This window comes from Cryptomeria japonica, chromosome 8 (genome assembly GCF_030272615.1).
Source record: "Cryptomeria japonica chromosome 8, Sugi_1.0, whole genome shotgun sequence".
NCBI classification, from domain to species: domain Eukaryota; kingdom Viridiplantae; phylum Streptophyta; class Pinopsida; order Cupressales; family Cupressaceae; genus Cryptomeria; species Cryptomeria japonica.
Window position 1 is genome coordinate 315,748,331 of NC_081412.1, and position 21,895 is coordinate 315,770,225.

Sequence of the window (21,895 nt, forward strand, 5' to 3'; positions counted from 1 at the left end):
GCAAAATCACTTCTACAAACTTCTGCAATATGACCAAAATTATTGCACTTGTAGCACATGACATTGAAATTCATTGAAGGAGAAAAAGAATTCCTACTCATCAAACCTTGACTTCAGTTCATATTCCATGCATGATCATTTCTAGGATATGCTCCATAAGTCCTAGCTCTATGACTGAAATTATTTCTTGCATGTACTCTGCAATTCATGGTCCTATGACCAAACATATTGCATGAAAAACAATAACCATAAAAGGAGTTATTAAACTTGGTTAGTAGTGCTTTTGTGGATGGAAGAGGTTTTCTAAAGCCTTCATTTCTAACTCCAGAATTTGTACTTCCCTTTTGTTTGTCTTTTTCTTTATATCCACCACCTTTAAGACTTTAGCATAGCTTGTTTGTTTTTCTTCATTTGATTTCTTGAACACTCTAGGTGCTTTAGAATTTTGACCTTCTACAAATCCAAGACCTCTTTTATCAAAAGTAGGCTTTTGTGCATTGATGATCTCATGTAAAATTTTAGAACTCTTTTCACCCTTCAAATTTATATTTGCTTGTACTATAGCTTTATTGAATTGCTTCCTCAAAGAAACAATTTCAGCCTCTTATTTTTTGCAGTTTTCTTCTTTTATCTTCAAGTGATTTTTCACTTCAATTTTCTTATCTAAATTTTCAGATCGATAATCTTCTTTTCGGCTTCATCAAAAGCTCGTGTAATGTCCCTTACTCGATATATAAGCACAAATATGTTTGCCTGAATAACAGATGGAAAAGGTAAATCAGAAATAGAAACATTGCTCACCTTCAAAAGAAAATCACACTAATACGTACAGAGATTACTTTCTTATAGATTATACATATGCAGCGGAAACATAAATTTATTCAATTGCATCTCAAATAGTTTATAAACATTATTCCTTTAATAACTTGAATGGGGAAACACAGGGTATGATCCGGTTAGCCCATCCGTCCCACTCTGGATCCAAAAGCAGTCATTATGTCCTTTTGGCTTACTAATAGTGACATGGGTCTTATCCCCTTAATCATCCCTTGTCCCACCCTTTAGTTTATTAATTAGGCCAAGGAGGTAGCAGATTGTAGAAGGGCTTCATTTTTGCAAGTCCCAAGCCCAGTAGCAGTCACATGCCCTACTGGCCTACTGATCTTACATGGACCAGTAGGTGGCCTACTTGGATGGTCAGTATCCCCCTCTGCCAATCCCTTTGCCTCCCTGGAATTTGGTGAAGCTTAGTGAGTTCCTTGTAAATGCAGATTTATTATTACTTTTAACCTCTACTGATATAGAACTGTGCAATATGTTTAGTTCAGATTTGTATAAACCACCTATTAGTGTTTTACCAGTTCATTCTATCCAATGTATATAATTTTATGATTATTTTGCCATTTAAACAGAATACGAAAACATTAGGGAACTTGCTGTGCCATTTTATGATTTAACTTCATTAGTAATCTATTTATATCTATACGTACTGTGTAATACTATATATTGTTCTTAGCATAACATTATTCAGATTTATTACTGGTGTAAAGTGTTCATTTGTTTCATAATGCGTTTGATTGTAACCATAGATACTCGTATTATATTAATCTTAATTAGTAGTGATTCACAGTTCTATCGTATCATATAAATGGTTGCAGTTTAATGTATCATTTAAGTTGAGTTGTTGTAATTTACGGGTTTAATACCAGAACATATAAATTTGGAATTTGATGCAGATTACTGTTGAATATTATAACCATGAATCTAATAACGTTGCAGGTTACAAGTCTAATCAAACCGTTAATACCAATCCTCATACTTTCTGAGTATGCGACATACCTGGGATATCGCCTTGCAGTCTGGAAAACCCAATGATACGGATTGTTTCTTTCACGCAATCATAAACTTCCTTGTTCCCTGTCCGCTCCCCCGTGAAAATCCACCAGACCCAATATATATCTAATACTTCTTAAATCGTGCTACCGGGTCACGACTCTTCAGAAGGACGCGTGACTTCCTTCAGTCGCGTCTTGTCCTAAGACACCATTGTTAAGTAGCCGATGCATTTTGGCCTAAATTATTAATCATCTTATATAATAAACATTAATAATTATTTAGTTATTAAATTAAGAATAACAATTAATTAAATTAACTTTGCCACCATTAAATTAATTCAATAAGGGACTAATTTAAAAATCTGTAATTTTGGACAGAGATTATATTACAAAAAATGTTTGTATTCTGTACATTTGTTATGGGGACATGACAGCTTGTGATGTTTTATCTAATGATTCTTTTTTGTCTTGAAGCTGCACCTGCAATTTAGAATTTCTCTTCTTAAGCTTTATAATCTCAGCTACAAATATTTTTCAATTTCCTACATCTCTTTTGCAGATTTACAATGCATTACTTTAACAAGTTCAGGTTTGGACAGCCCGCAAAGAATGGCATTCTTGGACTTAGCATTACATTCACTAGCCTTTTTACCAGTAGCATTAGTTGGAGCAGTTGCTGGAGCTGTGTAAGCATCAATCATTGATTGCTAGATGTCAAATCCAAGTGCACTTAAATACGTCTCCATTTGTTCCATCAAATAAAGGAGCCCAATTAGTGGAAAATTTGTCCAATACCAGCCATTGTGTGCTTCTCAAGATCTACCTTCAAGCTTGTAAGGCTCTTTTCTGAAGGAATTGTGCTATGATATCAATTGAAGAGTACATGCTAATACTGAGAGGTTGGTGGTGAATCAGTTTTAGGACAAATTTCAACACTCATTTCAAAGCTGCAAATATAACTTCAAAACCATCAAGCAAACAACACATGCAAGAACGCAAAATTTATGTGGAAAACCCCTAAAAATCCATGGCAAAATATTGCTTTTATTAACTTCTTACAAACTGTAGGCAGCAACTCACAGAAGACATTGATCTTACAAACGTGAGCTCCAACTCACTAGAAGCACCAACTCCCTCTAAGCACTGATTCAGTATGAGGCATTGATCTCGAATAAACTCAATTTGAAATTTTTATCTGTACTCTAGCTGTACATTCTCTTTTTCTGTTTTTAGAAAACGCTTCACTCAACAACCAAAAACACTCAATGCATTAGGTGCCAATACTTCTTAGTATTTTTTTTTGTTTCATTAATATCCATAAAACTCTTAAAAAATAAAACCTACTGAAAATGGCACTGCTATTTGGATTCTCAAAAATAGAAAATTTCTAAAATATTTTGGGCGCCCAAATCTGATTAGAAACCTTATCAAATTTGTTTTTAAATCTGCATTAAATCTTTCTTTTTATGACATAAAACAGATTTAGTTTTAATCTATCCTATCCTCAAACATTCTTTTCTTGTTTCCTTCTAAAAGTGGCAGCCATCTTTATGTGATTTGCTTTCCTTTCTTGGCAGCTCATATCCTCAAACATTCTTTTCTTGTTTCCTTCTAAAAGTGGCAGCCAGCTTTGTGATTTACTTTCCTTTCTTGGCAGCTGTCAAAACTGGTTTATGCATCAAGCTTTGACATCAATGACAATTATCTAACACCTTCAACATCAAAGATTTAGGATGTGGATTGTTTCATATGTCTTAGTTAGAAGGTTGGATTTTGGAGAGAACTTTGCTCGAGTCTAAATCAATAATCTGCAGCCAAGTGTGAGCTTTGGGCCTTCTAAATATCTTGTTATATTTGGTTCTAGATGTGGTTTCTAATGACTTCCGTTCAAACTATTGATCCTAGTAATAGTCAATTCGCAACAATTCATTCATCAAGGTCTTGAACTTAGGATTGATTTATGGTTGTAATGGAAAAACGTATTTCCAAATTAAAATCAGGCTAATTAAATGAAAGCACACAAATAGGGTACGAATTAGCCTAGATTAAAGTAATGACAACTAGGAATGATAAAGTATGTATGCCAATTCTATTTTTAGGAAATTAAATGTGAAGAAAGGGTGTACTTAGCTTCTGAACTGAAGATGGGCTTTGATTACTAGTGACTAGTAGACTTGGTTTGCCACAATATAGAAAATTAAGTGCAACCTGTTTTCAAACTCTATATAGGCTAAGAATTTCTTCAAGGACAATCGTGCAGCTTGATCAATTTTGTGTGATGTAGATACACTCAGTAATCTGTGGATCTTATTTAGAAAAATGTGTACTGCATATTAGTTCACTACTGTTTGTGTTGTTTTTTGATACTTAAGGATTGATGGTAGAAAAATACCTTGGGGGAGATTGTTGAGTTGTGTGGGTTCTTACATTCTCCTCAGTTGACCCCCTTGAACAGCTGGCAGCTGGCTTTTCAACCTTGTCAAATGTTGACAAACAACAAGCAAGCATGTAAGTGATCTACATGCATATTTTGATGCAAGTATTATTTGTTTTATTGCTCCAAGTTGAAGCATTCCTTCAAACACTCCTTAACGCTTAGGATATGCGAATGGTAATCAAATATGATTCATGAATGAATGCTTAAATGTATGTCTTTAGATACCAAGAAATAGCTGATTGTCACACAAATGTGTCCTAAGTCGGCTCCCAAATCCTAGTGGAAAAGGGCAGGAATTGACAAATTTTGAGTTTCAGATCAGATTCGTGTTGTGCAAGATTGCTTCCACATGTTTGTGAAAATAATCCAGGATGAGGAAAATGAGGTATTGGGACCATGAATGGATATATGGAAATATGGGCTAATAATTAGGGGAATGAGTTAGAATAGGTGCTGATAATGTAGGGGGTAAGTTGAGTGTATTGGAATGTGTGAGGGTGATCATAGAAAGAGAATGAATAGGGATCCGGAAAGGAAACTTGTCACAAGAGTGTCACATTTCTCTATGCAATCATATTAAGATATTCTCTCAAAATGGGCCAAAAACCAAATGGAAATTGGAACTAGCATGGGAATTTCACCATACAATGGTAGTAGGATTCTTAACATTTAGTTGCTTCCACATGACATTGTTGCACATTTACCCAGGAATATTCACAAAGATGAGCCACATTCAATCATGATGCATGCATAGTGCTTACAATGACACAAACTAATCTAGCATAAGAAGAGAATGATCAACTACCAAATATTATTTTGACTTGGAATTTATTAGAGATAATATAAGATTAAAGCTTTAGGATCTATTTCATATTACATGAAAAATCCTTTTGATCAAAGATGCATTCAGGCAATATTGTAGTTCTCATTCCTTAGAGTTAGCCACATGGTTTTCTTTTTGGCTTTTCTCTAAGAGCCTATTTCCTTATAACTACTTCACTATTAGCTCAATAAGTCCCTTCACTTAATATTAACATACATAATACATACTCATTGGCTAGAGACTATAGGATCCAATCCAATAGAACATTTGTTGGAACAATTTATTCATTAAAAGAATTTGAAGATCATCCACATAAATGACTATTGATTCTCAAGACCATCTCGTGGCAAAAGCCTTGCTGCTATGTCTTACCCTTCCAGCAATAATGATGGGCAAATTAAGTTATTTTAAAATTGAGAATCAATCAATTTAGAGATTCATTTGAAGTCAACCTCAAATGCATTCACAATCACACAAGCAATCAAGTTAGTACTTCTTCATTTTGAAGATAGGTTAAGAGAATGTCATCCAATATCCTCAACACTTTTGACCATGACTTCCTTCCTTGTCCAAATGAAGGTATTGGGTTTGCTATTTTATCTGACCACACTCATGGTGGGTACCATGTTCTACATGGGATGAAAAGTACTTTCCATGGTTACTGATCACAATTAGATGCTTCATTCAACCACATTATATTTCTGGACTTGGTGTCTATTCCAACCCAACTTCATCTATTAGTTTGCAGGCTTCAACTTGATTTTAGTTCTAACCATGGTCTCCAACCAATCCGCACTTACGAACCATGGGCATCAATCGGTACTCAACAAGATTTACATAATTCATGCATACATATAAGTAATCGAACAAAAATTCTTATATGTCAGATGCACATTGTTGCCATAGAAAAGGGGTGCCTTCTGGCTACAACCAAGCTTTTGCATAAATGTATTCCAGGGCTACAATCCCAAAATTATGGACTGTGACCCAAGAGACTAAAGGATAAGCAGGCAACAACTTGGTATCCTCAAAGCAATAATCCAAAGTGGCTTCATCAATGAGGCAAGAACTTGGTATCCTCAAAGCAATAATCCAAAGTGGCTTCATCAATTGGGCAACAACTAGGCAATGGAATGGGGAAGTAACCTAATGTTGAAGCAACAACCCCACTTAAATTGAGCTAATGCAATAAATTTTAGTTGATTTGGGGTGACAACATTTTCTTACATCCTCCTTTCTTATGAAGATTCACATTTCAAAATTCATATTTGGAAGAACTTCCCATACTATTGGCGCCTTGGGTAAGCCTTTGATATACACATAAGCACAAGAAGTCACAAAAACATTCATGAGACAACCACATCATGGAAAACATGACTGAGAAACAACAATAGCAACATTTAGAGGACAATTCATCTTTTAAAAAACTTCACATCAATTCTAGAGAATTTTCTTCTGCGATTGCAGCATGCCCTTTTTGCTAGTTTATGCAGTTTAGCTAATGTATGGTTTGTACTTTTGGTTAATGCCTTTTTCTTTTGGTTCTCTTCATTTTATAACATTCTCTTCATTTTATAACGTTCTCTTCATTGCCATTTGTAGGCATGTGGTGCTCCATTTGGAGGCACATTAATCACTTGCTTAATCCTTCTTGGATTGCTTCCTAGTGCCTCCATCATTCTCTTTTCTTGATTCTGTCTGATTATGTTAGACTTTGGAATCCTGTTGTCATTTCTTGATTGATGTTCCCAATTATGCAATACAAATGTCCACCTTAGGATCATCCATTGTTTTCATTTGGTTTCCAACTAGATTTCCCTTTTTTTCACTGTTCATTCATTCTTCTCAGATTTGTTTCAACTTAATTGCTTACTTATAATGGTGTTTGCTATTAGAATAATATCTTTCTCTGTGTTATTAATGGTCATTTAAGTTGTTTCTAATTTCGCCTCTAGTTAATGATTGTTTCTTTTAGAAACATCATCTTTGTAACTCTATTTAAAGGAGCTTTGTCTCCTTGATTAATTGAACAACATCGATTCTTTGAAATCCATATGCTTTTGCATTTGTATTATGGTATCAGAGTAGAAAGAAAAAAATTGTTTTTTCTAAAAATTTTTGAAAGAAATTTTTCATCACTGAAAAAAACAAATCTAGGGCCTGTGATTTTTTCAGAATTTGAAATTCAATTTTTTTTTCTAAAGCGTTTGCTTTCAGTCGGTTTTTTCTACTGTTCTTCGTGTTTTCTATGGTGGATTTCTTTTTAACCAGACCTTCGTCCCGTGACGCCATTAATCCTCTGCGTGTGACGTGATTTTTTCCACCTGCAAATTTTTTTTCTGCCATTTTTGGATGGAATTTTGCATTTTCGATTAGGGTTTTTACCCTTCAGATCAAGTCAATTTTTTTTTTCCGATTGCAGATTCTTGGTGGGTTTTTCGAGAGCTCAACTGGGTTGTTTTCAGAATTTTGTGGGTGCATCGTTTTTTTGTGCCTCGCATTTCGTGCCAGCAGATTTCAATTCTGATTTCAGATTCTTTTTGGGTTTTTTGCAAGGATTTCTGGGTTGTCTTTGGATTTTTTGGGGTCAGTCGTAAAATTTTCTCGAAATTTGTGTCAGCCGTACTTCATCTGTTTTTTGAAGTCTGTACCTTTATCTGCCTCTATTTTTTGCATTGAAATTTGTGCCTGGACTTGTCTCAGTGCATTGAACCTCGTACCTCGGGTTTTGTGCACTTAGCATCTTCTCAGTACCTTTTTTGTGTGCCTCGAAAAGCGTGAAGATGGCTTATGGGCATTGATGTTTGTTTCGGTTTTTAATATTTTTTTACCTGAAAAAAATTCTGATGGGTTTTAATATTTTTTTCCCTTAAAAAAGTCTTAAGTTTTTAAATATTTTTTGTCCCTGTAAAAAAAAAATCATGGGAGGGTTTATGAGTTTTTCCTCAAAAATTGTACTTTGCTGCAGTCTGTTTTTAGTCACACCTGGAGTTGTTGTGCGAACATCTGCACTAGTCTCTTGTTTGCAGTCTATTTTCGGGCATCTTGCTCATTTGCAATAGTTTGGAGGGTTTGCCGATTGTTTCCTCAAAATCGTGACAACTGTTCTTGGTGTGTCTCTAGTTACATGGAGGAACAGTTCTCCAACATCAGGTTGGACGGTTGGTGTTGTTTTGGGTATCTCCAGAAGTTCTGCAGTTTCTGGGAGGGTTGGTGGCAGACTCATCTCAAGTGGCAGAGTTAGTGGTAGGCTCTTGTCTTCTGTTGCAGCGTGTTCTGAGAAGAAGGGGGCAACCTTCTCTGTTATTTCTCTTGGTAGTTAGAACGATGACCATTAAGGGAGGGTATTAGAATAATATCTTTCTCTTTGTGTTATTAATGGTCATTTAAGTTGTTTCTAATTTTGCCTCTAGTTAATGATTGTTTCTTTTAGAAACATCATCTTTGTAACTCTATTTAAAGGAGCTTTGTCTCCTTGATTAATTGAACAACATTGATTCTTTGAAATCCATATGCTTTTGCATTTGTATTATATGCAGCCTTTGAGACAAATTCTTTTTTATTGGGTGTTGGTTCGCAAAATACGTCAGTGCAAGGTATTCTGGGTTAATTTCCTCCAGGTATTTAATACCATTAGAATTTGTGCTTTCCAATCATCAATTTTTTGTGCTTTTCACTGCATATTGTTCGTGTTTTGGTTCCATTTGAGACATTCCTGCTGACTCATATATTATGCCGTGGAACATTGTACCTTCTACCCTGTTTGAATTCCACTTGTGATCTGCAGACTTTGCAAACCAATGTGATCACACCACACCATGTTGAACATATTAAATCATCAAGCATAGTCAGATTATTCAACATAGCTTCAAACATTGTTGGCAGCAATAAAGCAACTTATTGTCTTCATTCAATATTAAATTTTGCTTTTTAATTAGAATTTTGAGATTGTACCCTTAGACAAACATAATCTTTGCTCATCAAGCTTAGATTATAATTTATATTTGAAATTTTCTTGAAGACAAGACTTTCAACATACATTCATTTTCAAAACATTATATTGTCCATATGCCTGTCTCAAACCAATCCAAACAAATGTTTAAGTGGATTCAAGCATCGGATTTTAACCACATTAATGTCTTTTAATCAAATCAAAATCTCAGTTCTAGCTATCCTACTGGTTCCTCTAATTGGTGCTAGGCATTATGGGATGTGACATACTCCCACGTCAAGGTTCTTCATCCATGAAGGAGATCAAAACAATTCTGGAATCTCTTTTCATCACATCAGTGTCTTCCCAGGTTGCAAACCTTTACTTTTTCTATCAATTGATTGTGAAGTTGAATAGTTCTACTGTCAATGACTTGCATTAGTGCCACCTAAAGAAGTCCTTTGTTCATTCGCAAAGAAGATCAGTTGATAACATGAGTAGAATTAGGAATATACTAACTCAGGAAGGACACATGGAACACATAATGCATCAAGGACAATTTGGGTGGTAAGACTAATTGATACGGCTATGGGGCTGATTTGCTCTAGGATCTTAAAAGGTCCTGTAAAACTTGGGGAAAATTTCATCTCCCTAAAAACTGCCTTAAAACATTGCAGGGCCTAACTCACAAAACCACCTAACCACCTATTGCAAAAATCTTGTTGGTCTCATGGGTGTCAATGGAGCATTTATATCATTAGCTTCCTTAAGCTGTGGCCTGATCATAGAAACTTGCTCTTGCATTTTCCAAATCAGACTAGGTTGTTATCTGATCCAACTTAAAGGAGTTCTGCAAAGTCTCCTGTATACAGTGCTTCATACAGTGCCTTTCCAATGGAACTGTGATAGCTATTTTATATGCAAATTCCACCATTGGCAAGTACTAGTAGTTTTCCCATTGATTTTGATTTAATTATGACATAAATTCTCTGCAAATCTTCTAAAATGTGATTCACATGTTTTGTTTGCCCATTTGTTTGTGGATGGTAAGCAATATTGAAATTCAGCCTGGTAATCTGAGCTGCTTGATATGTAGTCCAAGCAGTGAGCCCTGATCTGAAATAAGCTTGAGTGGTGTTCCATGCAATGACAAATTTGGCTTACATAGAGTCTAGCAATGCCTTCTGCATCTATGTCACATGTAGGCAGAAAATGCTCAAAATTGATTAATGGGTCAACTACAGCCAAAATAGCATTGTATTGGTGTTGGGTCATAGGCAATCTTACAAGGAAATCTGAGAACACATCATCCATTTTCACTAACTAAAATTATGCGGATATAACAATTTGATGGGGTGACTATCATATGCTTTTACTTGCTGACACTTCAAGCATCTGGCAACATACTTGATCCCATTGCACTTCATTCTGGGCCAATAGCATCCCTTTCTCACTCCTACAAGCATTTTATTTATTCTTCAGTATGCTGAATATGCCTTATGATGAGCTTCCATCAGAATCTGTAGCCTCTTTTTTTTAGTTTCCAGGACAAAAATTCAGCTTTTATACCGTAAAATCCTGTCTTCACATGAGAGATATCATGATATTTTGACAATTCACTCAACCCTGATTTTTAAGTGCTTCTATTTTCTCTTGCACACACATATCCTTTTCTTGCCAATTTTGTATATGATCATTATGCTGCTCCTTATTGCTACTGCAGAATTTATGTGCATTCATCATCTGAGCTTATATGCCACATTATCTGCCTTCCCTTGAACATATGTTATTCCCTAGTCATACTCACTAAGCAGTTCCATCCACTTGTGTTGCCACACATGAAGTGCTGTTTGAGTAAGCAAATACTACAAGCCCCTGTGATCATTTCTGATTTCAAATCTTTAACCATTCAGATAATGCCTCCACATCTTTAATGCATGCAGCTGCACTACCGCAGAAAACTCCAGGTCATTTGTTGGATAGTTTCTTTCATGGTCCTTTAGTTTCCTGGATTTGTATACAATTACTCTCCCTGCCTGCTTTAATACACCTCGAAGTTTGCCTAAGGATGCTTTTGTGCAAACTAGAAAATCTTTGTCAATATCATTTCAGAGTTGGTGTTGTCGTTAGCTTTTCCTTGAGGACCTTAATAAGAGCTGCTATTGTGGTAAAGTTCTCCACAAACTGCTAATTGTACCCTGTCAGATCCATGAAAATCTGAAGTTCTGTTACATTTCTTAGTTATAGGCATATGCCCCATGTATTTGATCTCCTTATAAATTGAACACTTGGCCAATTTTCCATACAGTTGATTCACTCTCAAGCATTGGAAACTAGTTGCAAGTAGTGCTTGTGCTCTGTCTCATCCTTAGGATATATAAAAATGTTATCTAAGAAAACAAGTACAAATTTATCCAAGTACTTCTGAAAAACACTATTCATTAGATTCACAAAGACTGTTGGTGCATTTGTGAATCCAATGTCATCTAAGAAAACAAATAATCAAAATGTCATCTAAGAAAACAAGTACAGATTTATTCGAGTACTTCTGAAAAACATTATTCATTAGATTCTTGAAGACTGTTAGTGCATTTGTGAAACCAAAGGGCACAACTATGACCTCATAATCAATGCATCTTGTTCTAAATGCCGAACTGAGTACTAATTCTCATTTGATAGTATCCCAATCTGAGGTCTATTTTTGAAAATACCCTTGCACCTTTCATTTGATCAAATATAACATCCATTTTGGGGAGGGGATATCAATTCTTAATGGTAGCTTTATTCAACAATTTGGAGGCAACATATAACCTTAGTGATCTATTCTTCTTTACAAAGACAATTGACGCTCTCTAAAGAGACACACTTGGCTTGATGAGTCTCTTATATAGCAAATCTTTCATCTGCATTTACAATTCATCCAACTCTAGCAATGTCGTCTGATATTGAAATTTTACAAAGGGGTTCTATTCTTGGCATCTGATCAAATGAGAAAAGAAATTATCATCTTCCATCAGCCCCCAAGGGTTCTCTAGGGTGGGTCCCATCAATGATTAATCTCTTTCTAGTTGGTGGTAATCTTGACAATATATTTGTATATTCCTGCAAAATTGCTTGATCTTTTAATGGTAGTCCCTTTTCTTCCTTGGTTATAGTGGCCACATACGTCCAACATCCTCCTCGAGTCCTTTGCTCTCAAGGACAATATATATCTCAAGGAAATTGGTCTAAGAATTCCTTGCACAACTATTATACTATACCTATCATCAAGGCATATTCTACCCTCTTACATGTCAATGAGAAATTTCTTTATGGATTTTTAGCTAGTCCACCCCAACCCTATATCATAAGTTTCTGATTTGGTGCAATACAAATTTAATGCTAGAGTGAAACTATTTAAATCAACAAAGTATCCTTTGATTACTCCAGTGATGATCTATATTATTCTAGATGCTAAGTAAACAAGCATAGTTTATTCCAGGTGGTTGCATCACTAATTCACATTGTGTAGCTCAAGAAGGGGCTATAAAACTATTGCTTCACCTGGATCGACCAAAATATATACAAAGTTAATCTTGATCTTACTGAGTATCTCCAGCATGGTTGCTTGGTGTTCCCCCTAGCAACTTTCCATAGTTGTATGAATTTTGATGATTCAGTTTTGTACTAGCTTCAATCACTACCTGTCCACATGTTAAAGGTTGATTTCCCTGGCTATGAAAGGGACATTTTTTTTTCCTAATGTGGTCCTCCACACCTCCAACAAGCTACTTACAATGAATTTCAAAATTCACTTCTCTCTAGTGCTTGAGCTGTTATAATATTTTGCCTTTTAGGTTGTGGATTACTTGGTTCTTTTGTTAGCTGATTTAAATTGAACCTCCATGGTTTTGATAATTCTGAGCTTTGGGTCGCCTTGCATTACTCTAACCATCTTTGGTTTGATCTCTACCTGATCCATTGCATTGGCTTTGATTTTACATCCAAAATCTACAATGAGGGCAAGGTGGAACTCGTCATCTTTGAAAATGTTTGTGCATGCTAGCTTGTTTTTGCTCCATATTTCTATCTTGTGGTACCAATACGACTTCTTCTACCAATTGAGCTTTCTTGGTCTTACATAGGGTTTTTAGCTTTAAAGTTTGAATTTGACTTCCAACGACTTGATTCAATCCATTGAGGTATTAGTTTACTTTTGTTGGCTCATCATCAATGTACCCCACATTAACGTTTTGTGGTCCTCCACACCTCCAACAAGCTACTTACAATTAATTTCACAATTCACTTCTCTCCAGTGCTCTAGCACACCTTTGCTATTTTGCCTTTTAGGTTGTGGATTTTTTGGTTCTTTTGTTAATTGATTTGAATTGAACCTCCATGGTTTTGATAATTTTGAGCGTTGGATTGCCTTGCATTACTCCAATCATCTTTGGCTTGATCTCTCCCTAATCTATTGCATTAGCTTTGATTTTGCAACCAAAATCTAGAATGAGGGCGAGGTGGAACTCATTATCTTTGAAAATGTTTGTATACACTAGCTTGTTTTGCTCCTTATTTCTGTCTTGTCCTACCACTGCAACTTCTACTAGTTGAGCTTTCTTGGTAGAGTTATACAGGGTTGTTAGCTTTGAAGTTTGAATTTGACTTCCAACAACTTGATTCAATCCATTGAGTTATTAGTTCACTTTTTTTGGCTCATCATCAATGTACCCCACATATTTCAAGTGAATAATGAATTGAGATGTATGTTGCATTATCATTATATTTATCTGTTGCAATGAATGGAGCTCATTCATCTTAGAAGTGTAGTAATAGACAAATAGTATTTATTGAGCTGATCCTCAAACAATTTACAAGTAACTATACTCATGTCCGTAGTTCGTTGACTTAGACTTGGAGAGACTACTCAGCAAGCCAATTTTTAATGACTTGGAGAGGACTAGGCAAAAACTCGACAACTTAAAAAGCCTTTAAAATTTTGAAAAATTGTATAATTTAAAGAAAAACATAAATTTTATGCAAAATGCAACTTACAAAATGTATCAGATGAGTCTAGTGGGGGTCTAGGGGCAACACCCCCAACAAAAGTTTGGGGAAATGCTCCTTGTGGGGTTTTGGGGGCACCCAAGCCCAAATAAAGACCTTCAAAACCACACAAACCTTCATGGCACACAGACACACCACTTTCATAATTTTTGAAAAGACAAAACATAATGAAAACAAAGCCAAAAAATAGATTTCTGGATTGTTTAACCCACTTTTTCCTTGTGATTTTGATGATGAGTCAATTGGAAAGGCTGCTTGAGTTTTTGGTGAGTCTTGGCAAGTACTTGCCAAAAAGTCCCGAAAAGAACTCAGTTAGTAAACCTTGTCAATACTCGTGGAGAAAAAAAACTTGCAAGTACTTGATGACTTGACGAGTTTGTAAACTTTGCTCATATCGGCACTAAATGTAATCTCTTGATGGTCTCACCTTAATGAAGCCTCATGTGCCAACTAAAATATGGTTACTCTAACTTTCTTGTTGCTTGCAATTTCTCTTAGCCTAGACTTAATTTTGATCAATTAGGCCTTAGCCTTAGTGGCAAACCTCTTCCCCTTGAATCTTGGTAGATTCACCTTTTAGAGCTCTTTGGTTGGACAATCATCCTTCCTTGGAAACTTATTTTCCTAGAGTCCTACATTTACTTGATTGTTATGAAGACTAAGTGTTTGGTTTCGATGAACTTTGTGCTCAAGTTCCTCATTTTTTCTAGGTTTTGGAGGCAATCTATCCTTGAGCTCCTAGAGAATTGATAATATCTATAGTTAGTCAATCTTTATTATCAATTCTCTCCACTTGACATTACTTGCTTTGTTGGCCCTCTTGATTTGAAGGAATCCTTTCCTCTAACTCCACATGCACATCTTTTTGGTTCACTTGCCAGTGCCTTGACCTTCCTCTTGCCACAGTGAGCTCCTTGAAGCACACAAGAGGGTCATATCACAAGTTCCCATGACTCTATTAATGTGCAAACAACTCCTTACTTCATTTAGTCAATTCACCATACCCATCAAGCAATCATGGTCATTCAACTATGATGATCCACTAGGATAATCAATATTTAAGCATGCTTAGATACCAATTTGTGACAACTTGTCACTAAACATCAATGGACAAGGGAGATTTTTAGCTATTTTTTTGAAAGCTTTTGTACAATTGTATTTATCATCCATCCTAGTTAGCGGATACAACTTGTTTTCAATTAATCATTTTTAGAATCATGTCCCAACAATCTTTAATCATGGTGAGTTTAAAGGCCTTTGGTAGACTTGCAAGCTTGGCAGTGGGAAACTATGTTTGCTTCACAACAACTAACCACTTTTAGTCATGTGGTGACATTACACCTTGCTATCCCATTTAAACTACATCCCATTGTTTGGGAAACATTGGTTGCACTTCAAACACTACTTAGAGGGATTTGGTGTGGACCATGATGAGACATGTCAACGTCAATCGACTTTTGGGCAAATGGATTAATGGTTGTCAGAGGTTGTTGTAATTTTTATCACTAACTAGAAATAGTCTTCCAAGTGGAGAATGCAATAGGGATTATGCTCGAGCTCATTGACCATGTGGTGAGATCTTACTCAATTGTAATGGTTTGGATCAATAATTATTGTGGGAACTTAAGCCTTAGGCCGTTTGACCACGATTTTGCAATCCTTTGACAATAAAGGATCGGTAGGGTTCACCACAAACACATGGCTTTACATGTGGTGCAAGAGCATTGCTCTTGTTGATTCCTCAATGTCGGATTTGACCATCCTCTTTAATTGGTGTAAAATTCAATACTGGTTCCTCTTACTTATTAGAGCACTTTGATGAGAAAAATGTCCCAAGGGTGTGATATAGAATGAATATGATCTCGATCATTCTAGTTTACTTGTAGCGTCATGATTTCTACAAACCAAACAACTTGTGGTATTGTAGGCTTGTGTGACGGTGACACTTGTCATCATGGATTGGAAGCTCAGTGAGGGCCTTTGATATTGTAGGGTGTGAGTGAGTTACACTTGGCAACTTCTCACACTACCTCTATGGACATGTAGAATCTTGTGACTTGTGCTTTGGCAATTGGACTCGAAGGAAAGCATGAATTTGAACTCCAATTCGATTAAACTAAAGTACATGTGAAGATTTTCTTAGCTCTAGGGAGAATATTGGATTAAAAAATGCGATTCTTGAACTTTCTTTAACGTGATCTCAAACCCAACTCAGTTATTTAATTCATCCAACGGCCTAGAGAAATAAATGTGTCTCAATTCTACTAGGATTCCAGCTATGTGGTGTGTTTGCACATGCTCATCCACAAAAATTCAAACAATGGCTCCCATCATGCCTCGGTTATTTTGAAACACAAGTCTGAAAGTGAATTATGCTTGATTTTGACGCATGTTAGGATCTTGCACCACCTTGAACTAGGGGAAAAATGTGATGGTCATTTATCTAACCTGGGCAATCAGAAAATTTACTAAGGCCTATGAATCTTCTTCATTTAACCTTGGATAAAAGCTTAATTACGTTGATCTCAAAGAGCTTGAGAAAGTATCAAACTGACCTTGCCACTACTTTTGTGATGAACCTGGTCCTTTATGACTACCAATTAGGCAAAACTCAGCTGCTTTGACTTGGCAAGTGCTGAAGAATTTGTGGGGACAAATTTCTAGTCTTAAATAGGCCTCCATCAACAAAGATTCACGATGCTGCTTGCTCTACACATCTCAATCAAAAGGTTGTTTGCTTGAGTCCAAATCAATAATCTGTGGCCAACACATGAGCATGAAGATCTTGTTATTTCTAGTTATTTGGTTTCAGGCCTGGTTTCTAACAGCCTCTATTTGAAGTAGAGATCCTAGGACTAGTCAATGCTCGACAATTTATACAATAAGGTTCTGAACTTATGATTGTTCTATGGAATCAGAATTTTCTAAACTGAGTTGACCCAATACACAACGCTGTTGCACACTTACCAAGGAACATTCACAGAGACAACCCACATTCAATCTTAATACATGCATATGCATAGCATGCAGATTAATCTAGCATAACAATAGAATGCTCACATACCAAATATTTTTTTACATGGAATTCAACAAACAGAATATTGGATTAAAGCTTCAGGGCTCATTTCATTTTTCATGAAGATCCTTCTAATTAAATGTGCATTCAGGCTATATTGCAATTTCCATTCCTTGGAGTTTAGCCACATTGCTTTCTTTTTGTCTTGCTCTAAGATCCTATTTCTTTACAATTATTTCCTATTAGCTTTCAATAAACCCATCCATTTAACATTAACATACACACAATATATCCATCAGCTAGATGCTACAAGAGTCCATCTAGTCCAACCTTTACCAAACCAGTTATTTGCAAGAATTTGTAGATCATCCAACAAGAATAGATTCTCAAAACCATATCTTGGCAAAAGCCTTGCTACAAATACAATCACAATCACACATATAATCAAGATAATACTTCATCATATTGAAGCCATGGTACCAAGTTCCACAAAGGGTATGAGTTCCGTCTCTAATTACGGATCACAATCAAATGCTTCATGTGACCACATTATTGTTCCAAACTTGATGTCTATTCCAACCCAATTCCATGTACCAATTTGTGGGCTTCAACTCAATTTCAATTTTAACCATGGGCTTCAACCAATCCACATATACCAGCCATGAACACCGACTTGTCCTTAACATGTACAAAGTTTAGACACCCCTATAAGTGATCCAATAGAGACTCTTATAGACGTTCATGTTCACATCAACATTTCACATGCACATTGTTGCCATAGAAATTGGGGTGCACCTGGGCATTCACATAAATGCGCTTTAGGGCTACAAAGAGGCCAAAATTTTAAGTGGGTAACAGCCCAATATTTGTTGGGCAACTATCAGGTAGTAGAGTGTGCGAAAAAACTTGATGTTGAGGCATCAACCTTTAATTGGCCTTTGTTGTTTTTTCTTATCCTTATTTCTTATACAACTTCAAATAGCATGATTCACATTTAGGACTTCCCAAGCCACGGGTGCCTTGGGTAAGGTCTCTGACATATGCATATACACAAGTCATAAAAACATTCATGAGACAACCATATCATAGAAAACATGACGAGGGGCATGACAAGAGCAACATTTACTGGACAATTCAAGCTTTTTCTATGAACTATTGTAATCAAGTTTGCTTATTAAAAGAAACATGTTTTACATTTGGAAAGCCTTTTTGTTAAAATCGCTTTATATTCTTGCAATATATTGTTTTTGCCTAAAATGTTGCTAGTAATATATCTTGTCTTCATTGAAATAGGATAAATTGCCTCTTAATTAGCCTTTCAAATTCTATCATGTTTACAGATTGATGGTGGTTTTATCATAGCCTAAGAATGCATTTAAGTTTAAAACCAAGTGAGTGCTTGACTTGACAATCTCAATTTTGCATGGGAAATTTGTTGTTCTTCATTAATATAATGAAAAACTAAAATGTACTTGTCAAGTTGAGCCAACCAATGGTCAAGTTTCTCATCGCTCATTTCCCTCGACCTCATGATTGAGTTTTTGATTACTTGGGGAATGACATGAATGGACTAGAATTGGAGGTTGAGGAGGGGCATGAATGTACTAGACCTGGAGGGAGAGGGGCATAAATTTTAAGTTTCTCAACCAATATTATCACGTGCCACATTCATAGATGAACTAAGAACCAATGACATGGTTGCATCAAGCACCAAATCTAGCTTCAATCATGCAACAATGATTGGATTAAACCATCATAAATGTGATCTACCCTATCTGACCAACTATCTAGCAAGTCTAATCACTCATCCATATTCTCCTTGGCCGCACAAGTTATCAATCTTGGGATTCACTTTGAGTCAAGGGAGCGTTGAGGGTGTTCTACTTTTTGGCACTTTAATCTTTAATATACTTTTTGTTTGATTCCTTTCCATCCTATTTGTCATACTGGTTTTTGGCCCAAGTTACTAACCTGTCTAAGAAGTTCTAAATGAGCCATCTTACTTGATTGCGCCTCTGGATGTTGCATCTTTTCCCCTTTTTTCATGTTTGTTAAATACTGAAGTTGAATAATCAAATTTGAATGAGTTTTTCGGGTTGTTGGAATTTCGGAGTTCATTTTGTCTTGCTTTTCCTATTAGCCTCGACACTATCCCTTGTTTCCATGCATATCGGCTAAGTATGAAGTTATCTAGTTGTTAGGTCATTAGGGTTCCCCTAATCTTTTGTCTTTCTTGAGCATCCCCTATGTCCGATCTTAATGTCGGAGTCTATAAAGTGGCTAAGTGTATTTTCTTCAAACCTTTAGGCTATCGGAGTTTCCTTTCCCCTCATACCATTTTTTCTGCTCATCTTTTCATCCTTTTGGTAAGCATAATGTCATACTCCCAATTCCTCATCTTCGAAGCTCAAAAGCTAATTCTAAGTGTCATTTTGTCGGGTTTCGAGATGTTGGTGTTTCCTATTCCCTTCTACCACTTTTGGCCCCCATCAAGCGGTATCGCTAACCCTTGATCTCTAACATCTTACTTGGCCCTTTTCAAATTCTTCTAAGCCATTTGGACTTTCAGGCTTTCCTCTACCTTCCTACCATTCCTTCCATTCCTGATTCCTTGATTGTCCATCCTTCCTCTGTTGGTGTCTTGTTGATGTCATTCTTTGTTGACATCACCTTCATTTTCACCTTATGTTGACGCCATTACTAGAGGTCAAATTTTCAACGTCTTTCATCTTCCCATTTCTCATTGGCAAGCATTTCAATGGAAGCCCAAAGCTCAACAAATGATTTCTATGAAGACATCGTGGGGGCTTTAATGATCTTCTTCCAAGATTTAATGGTACACAACACGCAATAGACCTAGGGCCCCATCCGATAATGCAAGGCTATAATGGTTTTCTTGAGTATGTCGGTGGCTTTTGCGCTTCTCTCCCAAGTTTGATGGTCTGGTGGGTAGCTGATTCCTCAATACTTCAATGGTTTTCATTTTTCTTTGTTGGAGCTCTGACAAGGGTACAATAAATTGTAGGGCAATAATTTTTATCATGGTTGTGACTTGTTGGTGTGCTTCTCGTCTATCAACTTGCATTAGTGGCATTGATTGGTGCAGCTACTAATGGTAAATGTAAATGTTTCCATTGATATGAAGCGTCCATTTTGAGCAAGATTCTTCCTCAACTGTAGATTTTGTGGGCAATATAGTGCCATAGATTAGGGTTTTGACCTAGAGGTATATTCTGTGTTTTGGAACTCATTTCAGGAGAGGGCAGTAATTTGTAGGAGTGTAGAGTCTTCTAGGGTTTTAATCATTGAAGGTCAATTGCAAACAAGTAATGAGAGTTGCAGAATATTTGAAAGTACCATGGTAGAGTGTGTTGCATATGTAATGTCTCCAGAATTATTGGTACATGTTTAGGATATTTCCGAACATTTAGAAATTCCCTTCAGCACATTTAGTGCTATGAATGTAAAATTTGTTTGAGAACATGGCAATGTTTTAATAGTGTTACACCATTGTAATGGCCATCTATAGTTTACACACGAATTTGTGTAGTTTGATTATGGATAACTAAGTATGTTTTGTCTACAATACTCTTATTTGATGCATTATGCTTAGATCATAGTTCAGTATTTTCCTTTCTTTGCGTCCCTTCTGTCAGCTTGACTCTGTTACCTATAAATAGGCACCAATCTTTATTAGAATATTGTAATGTTTCTCTAATGGTCATCTTAGTTGTCTTTTGTTATTTAGTTAGTTTCTATTTTCAGCTTGAGTTTACAATTGTTTCTTTTAGAAACATTGTCTCTTGTAAATTCTTTATATAGAGCTCTCACTCTAGTTTTTAATACATCAAATATTTTAACATGGTATCAGAGCTGGTTGATGGGGTTCTTTAAGATTTGGCGAATTTTTTAATAAAAATTCATGAGCCGCCTCCCTGGAATTTATTCCAGAAATTTTTTAATCGACCTTGCAATTTTTAGGGTTTTTTAAAGGGAAAATCGTGGATTAGGGTTTTCGCGTTTTTTTGGAGTCACGATTTCTGCAAATCGTGTTTGTTTCAGGGGGTTCGTGTGCAGGGTTTCTGAGTTTTGCGCAGATTTTTTCTAGGTCGCATTTGTATTTGCACGTCATTTTTCCTACCCACATTCTGTGTGTTCATGCGACATCTTGTAGATTTCCATCCATGTCTTTTATGCATGCATTTTTTTTTTGGGTGGCAGCAACGCAACACGATGTTTTTGTGCCTTGCAACCTGTCTTTGTTATGCAATCTCTGTGTTTCGCCGTCTTTGTGACTTCGTTGCTGTGTGATGTTTTCCTATGCGAGGGTTCCCTTTTCGTCGGCTCTTTGTGCGCGACGCGAGGGTTTTGCGCCAGTTAGATCCACAAATTTCGTGGCAGTGGGGAAGACTGGTTGTTGTTCGCCGCACATTTTTCTGTTCGTGGTACTAGGGTTTTTAGATTTTTTGCCGAAAAAAATCATGGGTTTTTTAAAATTTTTGTCTCTTTAAAGAAACTAATTTGTGGGTTTATAAATATTTCCCTTAAAAATCATTGGTGGGGTTTTTAATAAATTCTTTTCCCTTAAAATTTGTTTGGGAGGGTTTTATAATTTTTGTCCATAAAACATTATTGTGGGTTTTGTGCAATATTTTGCCTTAAAAATTGTTTTGTAAAAAGGGTTTATCGTTTTTCATCAAAAATGAAGTTTTGTATTTTGATTCGTGTTTCGGATTTTGTCTTGGGTTTTGATCGATTTTTCACCTCAAAAATCGTGTCTGGTTTTGATCGATTTTTCTCCTCAAAA

The 21,895-nt window shown here is 36.0% G+C and overlaps 1 protein-coding gene across 3 annotated transcripts in view; it reads left to right on the forward strand.

Annotated features, from left to right (window-relative positions):
- The window catches only part of LOC131064677 (uncharacterized), an 82,705-nt gene that overhangs the window by 34,868 nt on the left and 25,942 nt on the right, over nucleotides 1-21,895 (forward strand). The window contains exon 3 of one of the 3 annotated variants that reach the window (XM_059209942.1): nucleotides 2,395-2,540. The exons of the other annotated variants lie outside the window; for them this stretch is intronic. Within the exon in view, the coding sequence (XP_059065925.1) occupies nucleotides 2,395-2,525 (131 nt within the window). The 3' untranslated portion in view covers nucleotides 2,526-2,540. Of the gene's footprint in view, nucleotides 1-2,394; nucleotides 2,541-21,895 lie in introns of those variants that run through there. 3 annotated transcript variants of the gene reach the window in all.